Consider the following 15,036-nt stretch of genomic DNA (forward strand, 5'->3'; position numbering starts at 1 on the left):
AAAAAGAGAATGGAAGAGAATGAACATGGGCAAGCAGAAAACGAGGGGACTGCAGTGGGTGGGCTGGTGGGCACCATCTGAAAGTCTGCTCAGCGCTTGGTGCAGTCTTTAAAACATAGTCCACACACACGTAAACAGATAAGAGGGCCAAACTTTCTAGCAGCAACAAATATACATCTCAATCGAAAGGAAGTGAATTTCCAACACGGAACTTTAAAAGTTGTCAGCAACGGTGCGTTTTAAAACGCTCTGATTTCAGGATTAATCACCACCTGACGCTGTCATGTAATTTAACAAGTGTAATTATGCTGATATGAAAAGGTCTAATTATCCCTGACTGACGCAGAAGAACACAGCGGGCCGGCACGCTCTTGCGCCTCTCCTCCGTTCGCAGCGTTCGGATGTGACGTCAGCACGGCAAGAGCGCCGGGCCGGTCTCCCCGGCAACGCCGCGTGCGGCAGTGACGCCAGCGCGGGGCCCTCGGCTCGTGGTGAGTGGGCGTGACTCGCGACTTTAGCCCCCTCCCTCTTTGTCTCCTCGTCAGTGTGGGCGGGGCTCCAGTCAGGAGAGAGCGAGCGAAACACGACACCCCCGTGGAACCGAGCGAGGAGCGGCGGGGTGGGTGGGGAGGGAGGGAGGAGGAGGAGGAGGAGGGGGGGCAACGCGAGAGTGAGCGGAGCACTAAAAAGTCTGCGAAGAAACACACGTTTGCTTTCTAACGTTCGTTTCTGACACAAGTAGCAGAGCTTTGAAGGCGGACTGTGCGAAACATGCGACCGGGACGGAGTAAGCCGCTGCCGGACAGTTAGCCCAAACTACTGGAAGCGGAGGAGACGGAGAAAAAAAGGCTTCTCTTTTTATTTTTGTATTTTTTTTTTGGGCTGCCTCGAATCGGGACGGTTGGTTGTTTCCCCGAAGCGAGTTGAGCAGATTCAAACGGCCCCCCCCCTCCTGCCTCCCTCCCTCCAGTTTTACTACAGGACCCAGCGGCGAGGACCCTCAGCGACACCTTATTCTGGGCTTTTTTTATTTTATTTTAATTATTTTTCGGTTTCGCGAAAGCCGGTTTGGAAACGGACGGAGACGGAGCCGCGCGGCTGTGGCCAGGACACCGCCGCTGGAAGCGGTATAGCTCCCGAAAGGACTGAGAGGGGGATAAGAGAGAGAGACGGGGAGAGAAAAAAAAAAGTTTTCAGCGTGTCTTTTACCAAGTTTTCCTAGACTGGAAACCAGAGCGGGAAGAAGAGGCCAGAGAGACTGACTTTTCCTTTCCGCTGGCAACTTTTTGTGGAGTTCGTCCAGTTTTGGTTTCCAGTTCAGCCCGAAGAAGCAGAATGAAAACACCTGGAGATACTGGTGAGTCGGCCCTCGATCGGTGTCCACCATTGTCTTTCTTGTTTACTCGCTCAGCAGGGCTGCCAGTGCCTGATAATAACTAACTTGTATCGCGGATTTAAAAGCAGCAGCAGCAGCAGCAGCAGCGGCGGCGGCATCGTGATGAAAACCTGTTGCTCCGAGCCGCTTCTCACGTGTGCTGCTGCCGCCGCTGCTGCTGCTGCGGCGGTCGGTGCTCTGGCTGGAGAAATGAGCGAAAATCTGGTGCAGGTCGGGGCACTGTACTCCGGTCTAAGAGGAAGTGGTTTTACTCTACTGTACAGTTGTGTGTGTATGTGTTTCTGTTTTTTTGTTTTTTTTTTAAGCGGCATGCTATGCCATGTCGCAGTGACAAACCTTTAGTTCACCTTCCGCCAGCTTTCATAGAAATGGCTGAAGAAAGAAAGAGAGACAGGAGAAAACAATCCTAGAAACACAAGCTTGCTCCTGCAGCGGTGCTTGGAGGTGGATCCGGACAGGTATAGGAAGCCACCGAGCTGGCTCTTTGTCAGGTAGTTGTCCTGTCAGTGTGCTGAAGTTAGGAGGGGGGGATTCCCAGCAGTCAGCTGAGGTCTGTGTCTGTGAGTGTGTGTGTGAGTGTGTGTGTGTAATTCCCGAAATGCTTGCATAAGTTTGTTCTTGCTTCTCTCTATCTTAAGCCCAGTGTAGATTTTCTCCAGAAAGGAGGAAGTGGAAGTACTCTCATGTGTGTCATATCTGAAGTTTTGCTGTGTTTGACTTTTTTTTTGTTTGTGTGTTTTGTTTTTTTGTTTTTCTCAGTGGCTGATATAAATTGCCCACTTCTTTTAAACCCCCAAGAGACCTTAACATGCATGTTAGTGCTGCTACTCATAACAACAAACAAGAAAAAATACATAAGCAAATCTTTATGAAATGTAGGTGGGAAAAACCCAAAAAAAGTTGTGTAAGGGTTATTTTTAGTTGTTGTAATACATATTAGTCACGCATTTTACTTTTTTTTATTTTTATAATGTCTAGTAATATTTCAAGAATTTTATATAATAGCATGATCGCCTATTTTGGTTTAAATATTAAGAAGGAAACACTTAAAACGTGAACTAAAACGGAATATTCTTTGCAAGCGTCAGCATAATTTCTACGTTTTTTTGTTTAATCACTCCTATGTAACTTTGAGCGGATGTTCTTTAATGTTCTACCCTTTCCAGTGACTGGATTAACTATGAATCACTTGATTGGCTTCCAATTGTAGGTGTGTCAGCTGAACTTCACACTGTAGGACAAAAAAATTAAAACTCATCTGCAACGCGATTAAAGGACATTTTAAAGACTGCCTAGATCATGCAAGTTGACTGTTTATAACAAACACTCTGGGGTAATTAATATAAGGAATGTTAAAAGTTGTGAATCAAGTCCAAATATTCACAAAAACAACTTGGCATCATTTCTGAATTTCTTTCCAATACACATATTTAGATGAATTATCTTATTTTGGATGCTGGAATAAATACTAACCGCTGAATTGACGTCCTAATTCGCCCAGCATGTCATGTTTGTTGCTGTGGAAAGGTTTACTTTTATCATTAAAAGCTTCAACAAGAGAACATTATGCCATGAAATTAAGAAAGTGTTGTTTTCAGAGTGAACCTTAAATTGCAATTTGAAATAACAATACTTATTTTTTTAAATTTCCAGAATGTAGGTTGGTCAAAACCTTAAATCGCTCATAGATTGACCACTGTAGTTTTAGGAATGTCACCTTAATATGTGTTAAGGGGCTGCTCTTCACCTAAACTGTGGGTTGAAGTGTCTCTGAGCAGCCTTCTTTCAACCAGCTGACTGGCAGTGTTCAGCAACAGGTGAGGGAGGGTTAAAGCTACCTTTTTACTTGATGCTTCAATCATGCAGTTTATTATTATTTTTTGTGCATTCTCTTTAAACTTCAGCAACAATGTAAGAACAGGGTTTGAAAAAGTAACCTAATGGTGTGTCAGTAAACACTGATGTCCAATTTACATTTATTCCTAAACTGCTGTTTCTCTAGGAACATCATGATGTTTCTTTAAGTACTTCCTAGGAAGCATTCGGTCCAGGATCATATGTGTGTTTGACTGACAATCCGTGCAGGACCCTTTCCTCCTGGGACAGCCCCCCCTTCCCTTTTCCCCCTACTCTGCCTCCTCTTGACTCCCTCTGCACCCAGCCTAAGCCCTTCAGCCCCTCCACATTCCAGCGCACGCACACACCCACCCACACTCTTCAGTGGCCCCGAGGAGACTGCCGTGACATCCCACCACCACCGCCGCCACCACCGCTAGCTGCTTTACAACAATAAACTCTGTGTTTTGGTGGCAGCATGTAGCCTGAAGGCTCTAAAACTTGTTTGTTTTTAGGGTTTGATGTATGTTATTCTCTTTATCCTGTAAAGAGACTTCACCCTTGGGTGTTTTTTTTCTATTCATATAGTTATTTAATATTTAACCTCACGGATTGGAGCTTTATTTAATTTTCTATAATTCCACCCCCCCTCCACACACACACACACACACACATATATATATATATATATATATATATATATATATATATATATATATATATATATATATATATATATATATATATATATATATATAGCACCAATTAACAACAGAATGCAGTCTTAAGGCACTTTATAAGCAAATCTGTTCCAATCCATATCCAATTATAAGGTAATATGGGTTTAATTAAGCCAATCAGATGCAGCTATATTAATTCAATTACATACAGTTTGACTCGACGCTGGTTAGAATACAATACAGTGAAATTCTGTGATAATCCAATTGGATATAAAAATTATACATTTAGGGCAGCCTACTCTATTGCATAGAGTCACTGAATTACAGCAATGCCCCTTTAGGGCAAGCTTATTGCAAAAGAGGGCACTTAATTACCTTTTGGTTAAGTCACTGCTAAATTGCTTCTTATCTTGCCTTGTTTGTTGACGTATTGCAAAACGAGTGTTAAACTCGAGCAAATGAAACAGATCTTATGAAACATCAAGTCCTGCCACGTCTTTAAAGTCTGCGTGTTGCATTTGATGCACTCTGGCTTTGAATAGTGTGCGTCCCTTAGGATCAAGGCTGTGGATTCCCAGCTGCTCCGCTGCTTCGGGGCAAGATAACTCCTTTTTGGTCAACGGAGTGGACGGGAATTAAATTGCGATGTTCTACGAGTGCCATCAAGCGGTCGGAAAATGATTACCCGAATTAATCAGAAACCAGGTTATGCTGTCAGTTTCGCTTTCGTTGAACACCTAAAAAAACAAAAAAACATTTAACAGATAACCGTAATGAGGCTTACTGCAAAACGGTTAGAAAGTTAGAAAGTTAGAATACCTGTGTGTAAAACCACCAAAGCCACATTCATATATTAGAGAAACATCAACTTAAGCTGATCAGTTTATATCAACTTTGCTTAAGGCATAATGGTAGGTTAGATATGATCTAGTAAAGTCTTAGAACCACTTAAATTATTTGTGATTTATGACACAATGGTGTTAACTGGTCTTAAATTTCAAATAGTTTCAGAAACTCAAATAGAATGAACATACTTTTTTTTTTAAACCGCATTTTCCACAAATCCCATAGTACTAAATATTTTTTTTCAACACTATTTGGTGAACATAGAAAGTCTGTCTCCAAATCTGACCTCTGCAGCACCTTTTAAACAGCAGAATTATTAAAGTTGTTAATCTGCAGGATTGTCCCTCGTCTGTCTGATCTCCTGCTGTTTCCACATATGCAATCCCGGCGCTGCCCTGAGCCCGTGGCTGTTTTTGCATCATTTAGATTAAACACAGTTGTAGGATGTGAATGAATAGCCTGCGAGATAAAAAAAAAAAAATGTAATCATTTCTTCCTCTGTGGGGATGTTAGATGTGGGATTACGTCTCGTATGATAATCCTCTCGCTCTGTTGAGATAACTTCCTTTTCTGTTAAACGTCGGACTTCCCTTTTGCGTCTCTATATTTGCAGTTATTGCATTAGCCTCAATAGAAAACGGGATTTCTGGTTAGAAAAGTGAGATGATGTGATGAAAACAGACACAACGGGGTTTCATCCACATCTGCCGGTGCTGGTTCTGCGCTACTGGAAAAGATCCGGTTTAATTTAGGGTTTTTATATCTAATCACTGCTGTGTACCTGGCCTTTGTTAGTGATGGGCAGAGTTTGAGAGAGGTGGGCTGCATTTCATCTGCGCTCGTACACAACCATTATAGCACAGGCCGCGCTCATGCCTGCGCTAATGATTGATTAAGCTCTGGTGATAAAGGTTTGGAGGAACACAATTAAAAACTCTTATCAGCGGCAAACCCACAACAAACACGGCACAGTTTTGCACCTCCATTTTTCTCCATCAGACTTGAAGGGCTACAGTTCTTTCTTTTGCCGCCTCCATCAATCCGTTTTTTTTTTCTCTTCTCTCCCCTCCTCTCGGACGGGATGAGGACTAGTGCGCGTCTTTGTGTGGCGGAATTGCACTGTGGGACCCCCGGCTCTAGAGTCGGCCATTGTGTGGGTGTGTGTGGAGTGTGGGACAATGGTGGGAGTGGGGCAGGGCCTGGGACTGATTGTGTGTGGACTTGTGGGGCCAGGGACCTCTCATTGTGGCAATAATGGTGCAGAGTAGCTCATAGTTTGATGGTGCTTTTGACACATGGAGAGACCCCACTTCTGCATGTGTGTTAAATGAGGGTGAGTGGGTGTGCGAGAGAGGCAGCGAGTGTGGAAAAAAAAAAAAAAAAAAAAGTGGAGCAAATCTGAACAGCCAAGCGTACTTTTCAACAAGTGTTGATGGAGGGGGGAAAAATGTTCTTTTAATGATTTTTTTTTTTGTTGTTGTTCACTTCTCCCTGCTTCCTGAGAGTGATTGATGTACCTCGGAGGATGTGTTGCCGTTTATTTTCAGGCGCGCGCAGACAGACAGACAAAAGTAAAACATCACATGTTTTCCTCGTGCGGGTTTCCGCGTGCGATTGTAAGCAAATTGGGTTTCAATCTCGACAAACGGCCGCGGTGATAAGCACAGTGATTAGCTTTATCGGGGGGGGAAAACTCCCCTGCAGCGTTGACCGCAGCGAAAAAAGCCCGCATTTCTTCCTGTCCCAGTTCAGTTTTACAACCCGGGCTTGTGTGTCCTGCTGCGATCGAGCTCCGCCAAAAAAACGCCTAAAAGCCTGAAACTGATAGTGGGCCGCAGCAGAACTGGTCGGCCTCCAAAGCCCGCCAGGTTGCTCGTTTCAGCAAAGCAGCTGTTGAGCACAGTTTGGTGAGAAATATGTGGATGAATCTTAAGAAGCCCCCTTGTGTTGTTCTTGGGCTCACCAGGAGGAGTTGTTAAGATATTTATCTTGTTTCAGTTTGAGTTTATTTATTTAAGCCCTCTGGAGAAGAGCACGCTGCACGGGAATTAGCCAATGGCTAGCCCCCATCTGTAGTGCCTAACTTGTAGCTTTGTTGTAAAACTGAAGGGTTTTTCTTCTGTAATAGAAGTGGAATACCTAATGTAAGCATGGATCTGTAAAGTGTGCCGACATTTCAGAAAGTTTGTTTCATAACCAGAAAAATGTTCCTATGGGTATAACGGTCTTCTTTATAAGATGGAATAAGAAGTCCCAAGATGTTTCTGGCTGTACGAGGGAGGTATAGGTTTGTCAACGGTCCCCAAGCAGAACGTCTGACCACCTAACCAGCTGATATCAACATTTTCTTTATTTGGGACACTGTAAAGAGCAGGATGTAAATCCTATTCAGCACAATAAGCACTGGAAAACTACTATTATACTAAGTCTGTCTCAATCGGTAAATCTTAATGATGTTATTACAACCGTAGTAATCAGTTTATTATTACACCAGTCCAGTCGGCCAGAGATTGGAACTGACCGGTTCTCCCCTGATCTGATTAGCGATTGGCTGGTTAAATGCCTGAAAATCTGAGACGTTTTCCTTTAGGACTATGCATAAAAATCGATGTAAAGATTAATATCGATGTTTCTAAAAACGATTTAATATCGATATTTTAGCTTTCAATATCAATAAGTTATACCTCCCAAACCCTAGGGGGCGTTATCACAGCACACCATTGCTGTTCACAGTGAGGAAGTGCAAGTAACACGAATTTGTGGAATGGCCGACAGGATTTTAGAAGCTCCTTCGTCTCTAAAATCAGACATTTGGGCACATTTTTGGTTTCTGTGATACGTTAAATGCATTGAACCAAATGCACTTTATTTTCCTGTTAGTATATCAGTGTTCAATAAATTAAACATAAATATAATATTTGGCTGGTTTTGTTGATTGTATGAGCATTACTTTCAAAGTAATAAATATCGATATTTTAGTCAAATCTAATCAAGCTGCGCTATAATCAAGAATCGTGTTGTATCGTGAGTTATGTATTGAGATACCCAGCCCTATTTTCCACTAGATGCATAAAAACTAAGAGTTTCCAGCATTTCCAGTCGATACATGCAGCTATCAACAGAATGTACTTTGATGCTCATTGTATGTTTGATGTTCTTTCATCCAAAGCAGAAGTCACCGTCTGCCCCGTAGAAAAACAGTATAAATTGTTCAAATTCAAATATGATGGATTAGATCACGCTACGTTTCACTGCTTTAAAGGTTTGCGTAAATGCGATTGTTGTTTGGCGCATTGTGGTTCAATAACACCACGAGAATCTTCTCAGAGCTCCCACCTGTTCCTGTCCTTTTCCGGTAGCAAAAAAACCCCATCCTGAAGGTTTTGATGCGGCCCTCTGTGATGCTAAGTTGACAAATGACTTCTGGTCGGGAAAGGCGGCCTCGATTGTGGAAACGTCTGCGTTTTAGCGAGGAATGTGACCAAAGGGAACAATGTGCCCAGTCAGTCGTCACTAATGGACCTCTGCGCCGTCAGTCCAGCGTCGCCCTTGACCGGAGAGACCGGAGCCAGGAAGAACCCCGAATGCCGGACTGATCTGGAGCCGCTCTCTCTACCCCCGGGGAGCTTTGTTTCAACCTCGTCAAACGAAACATTCTCAGCATTGTTTGATGAGTCGCAGAATCATGAAGGTTGAGTATACGTAACATCACTTTCCCCCCCCCTGATAATCCAGCTCCAGGCATCAGTGTTTCCCCAGCGTATGTCTCCAACGTGAGCTGATTCTGAGCTTTTGTAGACAGCCCGTCCCGCATCGATCTTTATTGGTTATTGTCCAGGGACGGCGATAGGCTGCGTGTGAATGGGCCGACGGATGACTGTAGCCCTCTTGAAGAACATATTCGTGGCTACACATACGGAAAAGACACGCACGCACACACACTCATGCACAAGCTGCAGCTTTTTTTTTTTTTATTTGAATTCTTGGACCTCCCACATTCCTGCTCAGAAGGTTAATAGTTGCCGGCTGTGTTGCATTACACACGAGGAGGAAAAACACAACAGCTACTATCTCTTGAACACTTTCATCGCTCAGTAGAGCAGGCCTTCTTGCAGACCTGGTTATCGTGCGTCTTAGGGGTGATATTGGTTTATTTAAAGTATCTAGCAGTATCAGAATGCGCATTACTTCACCATGCGCGCACACACACGGCTCCCTTTTCAAATGAGTATCAAAATTCATGTCGGGAATGCACGGTTTGAGCGGCTATGTTCGGGCAGCTGTCCGCGCATGCATGTGTGTGTTTGTAATGTAATGAGGGGACTTTACACAACTCCGCTGTGCATTCTTCACTAGAGGTGACTGAAAGGCACGCAGTCATGAAACAATACGTGGCGTGCATGTTTCTACGTGGGCAGCTCTTAAAAGGTAACAGAGCTTTGTGTGGCCGTGGCCGTGGGTGTATGTAACAGCCTCTCGGTGACGGCGGCGCCAGTGAAACTGATCCGAGTCCGGTGACATGCACACACACACACACACACACACGCACATCCACACTTGGTGATCAGGTAACCCTATGCCTCTGATCCCTCTAGAGGAGAAGTTTTATTTTGGATCGGAACAAAGCAATGTCCTTTAGGTTAGAGCGCGGCCTGTCGCCTCGCTACTGGTTAGAATATAATCAGGGTGTAAGCTGTCTGTGTCTGAAAGCTGACTGTGACGGCACCCTTAGCACTCAGGGTCCGTCATTCAAGCGTGGTGCCAACCCATCACACAGTCCACCAAACCCTAATGAACAGGCTACCTTCAAATAAAGAAACTAATTTATTCATCTTTTCCTCTCGATGGTGCTTAGTATATTGATTCTTTTTATTCTGTTGTACACGTTTTCCCTCTGCTGGAGAAAAGCATCCCCACAACATGATGCTGCCAACACCATGTTTGACCATGTTCAGGGTGACGTGCAGGGTTAGTTTTTCTGCCAGGCTTAGTGTAGTTCCACATGTTTGCTGTGTCAGAGGTTAAAGCAAACGTCACGTTTCGTCCAACCACTCCTCTAGGGCTGGGTATCATCTAGGATGAGACGATTCGATGCGATTTTCGATATAGCTCAGCTTGATTTGATTTGATTTGACTCCAATATCGACATTAATGCTAAGTCAGTCAATCAACAAAATCAGACAAATATTATATTTATGTTCAATTTATTCAACACTGATATATTAACAGGAAAATAAAGTGCATTTTGTTCAAAGCATTTATTAAGTCACAGAAACCAAAAATGTGCCCAAACGTCCGATCTCAGGGACAATGGAGCGTCGGTCATTCCTCAAATTCGTCTCGCTTGCACTTCCTCGCTGTGAACAGTAATGGTGCGCTGTTGTAACGCCCCCTAGGGGTTGGGAGGTATATCGATATTGAAAGCCAGAATATCGATATTAAATAGTTTTTAAAAACATCAATATTAATCTTTGTATCGATTTTTCACAGTCCTGCTGATAGATTCCACCTGAAGTGAGGATCTAAGCAGCTTCTCAACAGTTACCATGAATCTCTTTGGTGGCGATTTAGATTATTGCTGTCTTGCCAACTCCTAGTGATCATTTTCGAACCCAAACTCGGCTTTAAACTTGTCCACAACTACATATCCTACCGGTCTGGTGTGTCCTTTGTTCTTCATAATGTTGTTTTATCCACCAGTTGTCTCTGAGGCCGTCACAGAACACCTCTATTTATACCGAGATTGAACCACTCACAGGGGGACTACTTAGTAGTCAGGCGACTTCTTAAGAAAACTGCACTGATTTTAATTTTGGGTTTTTAGAGTTAAAAGGGGGTAAATGGTAATCCACGCCATACTTATTTAACACAAGTAATACCTGAACAGGTAGTCATTCTTTCAGAAGGCACTGTATGTTGTAATCTATACCTCTAATCTTCCTGGATTAACCCTAATGCCTCTGGTGAATTATTCAGCCTGTGGAATAATGGACATTTAGTCGCTCCGGCTGTGATGGAAGCGGCCCTTTCTCTCCGTGTCCCAGGCTGTCAGATTTAGAGAGGTGGTGAGTGGCGCTCCTAACCCCGCTCTCACCCCTCATGTCCAGTGCAGGCAGCGGACACTCCCTAGAAGAAGGCAGCAGTGTTCGAATAGTTCCTCTGGCTATTTTTATCTGGGAATCTGCCTCTGTGTTGGACCCGGAGAGTAAGGGTGGAGGGCAAATATCTAATCTAATTCTGGATGATGGGAAGTCACCAAAAGGACTTCTGTGCCACTCGCAGTGTCGATATTTGGTGTGTGTGGTTGGCTGTCTTGAAATGCTGTCTGGCGCCAAGTTAAACTTTCTCCCTTATCGCCCTCCTCCACCCCCTCTATACTCTTTCCCTCCCCCACTCTGTCCCCCCAAGCCCTTGTCCTCACCCTCCCCTTCCCTTCACCCCCATGCGAGGAATGCAAGATCACGTTTAGAGTTTTTGTTTCAACCAGTCGTTGCTCTTCCTTTGTCTGTATATGTCTTTCACAGGGATCGTCTTGGTCTTTCTCTTTGCATCCGCGTTCAAAGCTGCTTTCTCTTGCTTTTCTGTGCTAAACCAATTCAAATAATTTTAGATGTCATTGAGAAAGGCATGTCCATTTCATTGAGAAGTTATGTTGGAGTTTAAACGGTTCGACGTGGAAACAACTGATCCTAAACTAGCCTTAATGCTGCAATCATGTAAAGTGTTAGTTTAGCTGATTTTAGGACTTTAACACCTCAAACTGAAAAGGTTAAAACCTGTGGGATACAAGGGTGCATTGGTGAATATTAAAAGCTCCTGAGGAACTAGAGCGTTATGATTAAAGTTGGCACCAATCAGAATATTGTAAAACTTGGACCTACCGATTTTGATTTATTTTTAAAAGCTATAACTAGTGTAGTAAAATTATTTTATTTCTTGTCGTTCTGTCATAAGCAATCAAGACTGTTTGCATTGGGAGGAGCAGAGGTCAGGTGACATAGCTTTGTGAAGGAGTGTTTTATTTCAAAGGTCCTGGGACTTCATAGAGATCACGATGCCATGCACTCTAATGTGGTTAGAGATAAACTACCACACAGCATCACAGATCCACTGCAGTCTTTAAGTGACCATTGTCTCTAAAACAAGATTTTACAGTTCTGATTATGGGGCAGGTATGTTACATTAGCTGTATCATTTTTCTATTGGCAATCAGTGTTGCTAGCATCAGTAGTTGCGTTTTCATCAACTTTCTTTAATGCTCATTTTGAAGTACCACATTAAAAAAGGTTGATGTGGGGGGAAAAAAGTTTTTACGTTAGCTTGAGGTGGTTTTAGACTTTTTCGAAAAACAGTAAATGCGCTAAAGCAGAGATGGAAGAATATTTGTTGAATCAATTCTGATATAGCGAACATTTACCTTTTTATATGACTGATCAGCTGCTTCTTCTGCTGGCGTCTTCCAGGCTATTCCCATAACGCTTGAAAACAGGCCTGGAAGCAACAATGAGTTTATATGTACACCAACAAAAAGACTGGAGCATTTCTTAGTCTTGCCTGTGAAATAAAAAAATGAAAAAATCAGCACACTCATTAAAACCTCTATTCTATTACTGGTCTGTGATCAGTGCTAGTTAGCAACCTCTACTTTTTGTTTATTACACCTAAGGTCAACATATGATGACATTACGCTGTGCGTCGCCTGGTTAATTTGCTACAAATCAGTAGATGGAAACAAGTCTGATACGCATTTTCTTTTTTTTGTGACATTTTAAAAGTTTGCATTAGAATTGGATGGAAACACAGCTACTAAAACAGTAGTCTGAGTGGGAACCCCCTCTGGGAAATGTAAACTATTACATAAACTTGACAACAAATTTCCAAAAGGCTAAAACATTTAAAACCCTAGCATGTTCCTTGGCTTAGGTAGACTTTGCCGTTGTCTTTCTAATGCATTGCTCTTTCTCGCTTTCTTGCAGCCTGAATCAACTGCAGACTTGTCTGAACGAGTTGCATTTGTTGTGGTAGTTCTTTAATTTAGTGCTGTTTTCTTCAGCCAAGCCATGCCTGTGTTACCCGATGAAACTACTATTAGGGGCTGCAACTCGTCAGTCCGCTCCAAGTCTGCCAAGAGTGGAGCGGACCTTTTACAAAAGGGTGTTATTTGTGCAAAGGCACTGGAGAGTACCTACATGTGCTTGGCCAGATCACATTGCTCTTTGGAAGCCTTCACAAACGTAGATTTGCATGGTAGTCTGAACATTGTGCTTCCCAGCAAGCATTAACAAATATCATGCAGATGTTAAGATATTTGGTAACCGCTAATATAGCTTCAGCTTGAGTTGTCTTAAATGGTTGAAACCAGCTACAACGGGGGTTCCCATCTGATTAGCTGTTCCGATTTCATCACTTTCCCACAAACCCATAGCAATATGGCATCATTTTTGCTACAGGTAAGATAATTATTACTGATAACTTCACAGAACATCACTTCACAAATATCCAAACTACGTGTTTAATAGCTGTCCTGTTAGCAGATGTTTACTTAGAGAAGCAACATAACCGCTAACATAATGACACTCTGTATAGCTGCAGAAGCAGGTTTAGAGTGAGGGAATAACCGGAGTTAACCAGAGAGAGGACATCCTCCGTTATTTATCCGCCACGGGTGCCTAATCTAATTTGAGCTTTCTGGACAAGTCTATATACAGGCACCGTCTGCAAGATTTAGAAGCACAAACCCACTGTCTCAGACGAAATTAGACCAATCATGGCTAATCTGTCTCTTGCAGCAATCAAAGGCCTGTTGCTGAATGCTGCTCTTTAGCAAGGCTTGTGACTCTTCAGCCAGATGGGGCCGTTGCGTGTGTGTGTGTGTGTGTGTGTGTGTGTGTGTGTGTGTGTGTGTGTGTGTGTTGGGTTAAAGGGAGTGTGTTTTTATGTCTGACTCTTGTGTTTGTCTGCTTCCACATGCACACGTCCCTGTAGGGGAGAGAAAGCTTTTTATGTATCAATTGACCCTCCTGTCCCACCGTCCTCTCCTCCCTCTTGCTATCATTTCTGTGTCACCAATCTATGAACTAATACCCCAGTGGCAGCTCCTCTTCCATTAGCCGGCTCCTCCTCTTCCCCTCATTCCTGATTTATGTCACCCTAGCAAATCGCTTACTTTTACTTTTTAGTCCATCTCACTTCAACAGATAAATGTTTTATGGTTATTAAAAAAGTTATTACTGTCAACAATGTTTGGCTTTGATTGGGTTTGCCTGAAAATTAAGGGTAACTGCGTGTATAAATATCTTGAATAAGAAGTGTGGTCTTCAACCATATAATCACTTGGAGAACAAACTTTAGAGTCTATTATTTCAAACAGTCTCTCTTCTTCTTCCTAAATTATATTTAGACTTTCAACCTTTCTGACTTTGTAATTGTCTTGGTAATCTAGGTGTGGGTTTTCATCTGTGCTCATATCTTTGCCTGGGTGCCTTTTCTGGACGATGGCTTAAGAGAAACTGAATAATGCATCGGATCATTGGAAAGGTATTTATAGGAATGCACAGTGATTAAATTTTAATAGGAACGATGGCCATCAGCGCAGCACATCATATAGCAGATTTTCCTCCGCTCGCACACACAGTAAATCATCTAGTATTTCCCAGGAAGTCTGTTTCTAAGTGAACGCGTTTGCCAGTTTTGTATGTTTTCCCCGCTTTGAGCACTTTTAGCGTCTTGACGTAAACACGAGTTCTTTTTTAGATAGCTGTGCTGTTGGTAATTTGATGTTCAGTTAAATAATTCATGCCAGAAAAGTGTTACACTCACTCAAGGACAGTGACTTGGAGGACATTTCTGTTGTTCATCCGCAGTTAAATGTACTTGGCTTCCTTTCTCCTTTTTTATCAATCTCCTTCTGCAACTTGGTTCTTTGCAAAAACAGTTCTCCAAGATTTGTAACCCAAAAACCTAGAGATTGGTTTATAAACAATATTGATTGGCTGGTATTTTTGTATCACAAAGACATACGCTGGTAAAGATATTTAAAAGCCTTAAACTCTTCTTTTTTTTTTTTTTTTTTTTACAGAGGCAGCATAACCTCACGCTGAAAAATCCCTGTTTTTGTTTCAAATACATTAAATCAGTCTAGAAAAAAAATAATATCTCAGTTAATGATGCTGTGCACTCTTAACGAGGTTTTCCAGGGTAATTACAATAAAAACAGGCCCACAGCATCACAAGTCCTCTTTTACCAGCAGGCTGGAGCTCTTCTTTGTTTGACGGGAA

General features: G+C 42.7%; 1 protein-coding gene across 2 annotated transcripts in view; it reads left to right on the plus strand.

Moving 5' to 3' along the window:
• The first annotated feature begins 625 nt into the window (after positions 1 to 625).
• Positions 626 to 15,036, plus strand: part of erfl3 (Ets2 repressor factor like 3) — a 71,156-nt gene continuing 56,745 nt past the window's right edge. For both annotated transcript variants that reach the window (XM_012870353.3, XM_012870354.3), the window contains exon 1: positions 626 to 1,357. In XM_012870353.3, coding sequence (XP_012725807.2) covers positions 1,336 to 1,357 — 22 coding nt within the window. In that variant the 5' untranslated portion in view covers positions 626 to 1,335. The remainder of the gene's footprint in view (positions 1,358 to 15,036) is intronic.

The sequence above is a fragment of the Fundulus heteroclitus genome, chromosome 3, assembly GCF_011125445.2.
Source record: "Fundulus heteroclitus isolate FHET01 chromosome 3, MU-UCD_Fhet_4.1, whole genome shotgun sequence".
In the NCBI taxonomy this organism is placed as follows: Eukaryota; Metazoa; Chordata; class Actinopteri; order Cyprinodontiformes; family Fundulidae; genus Fundulus; species Fundulus heteroclitus.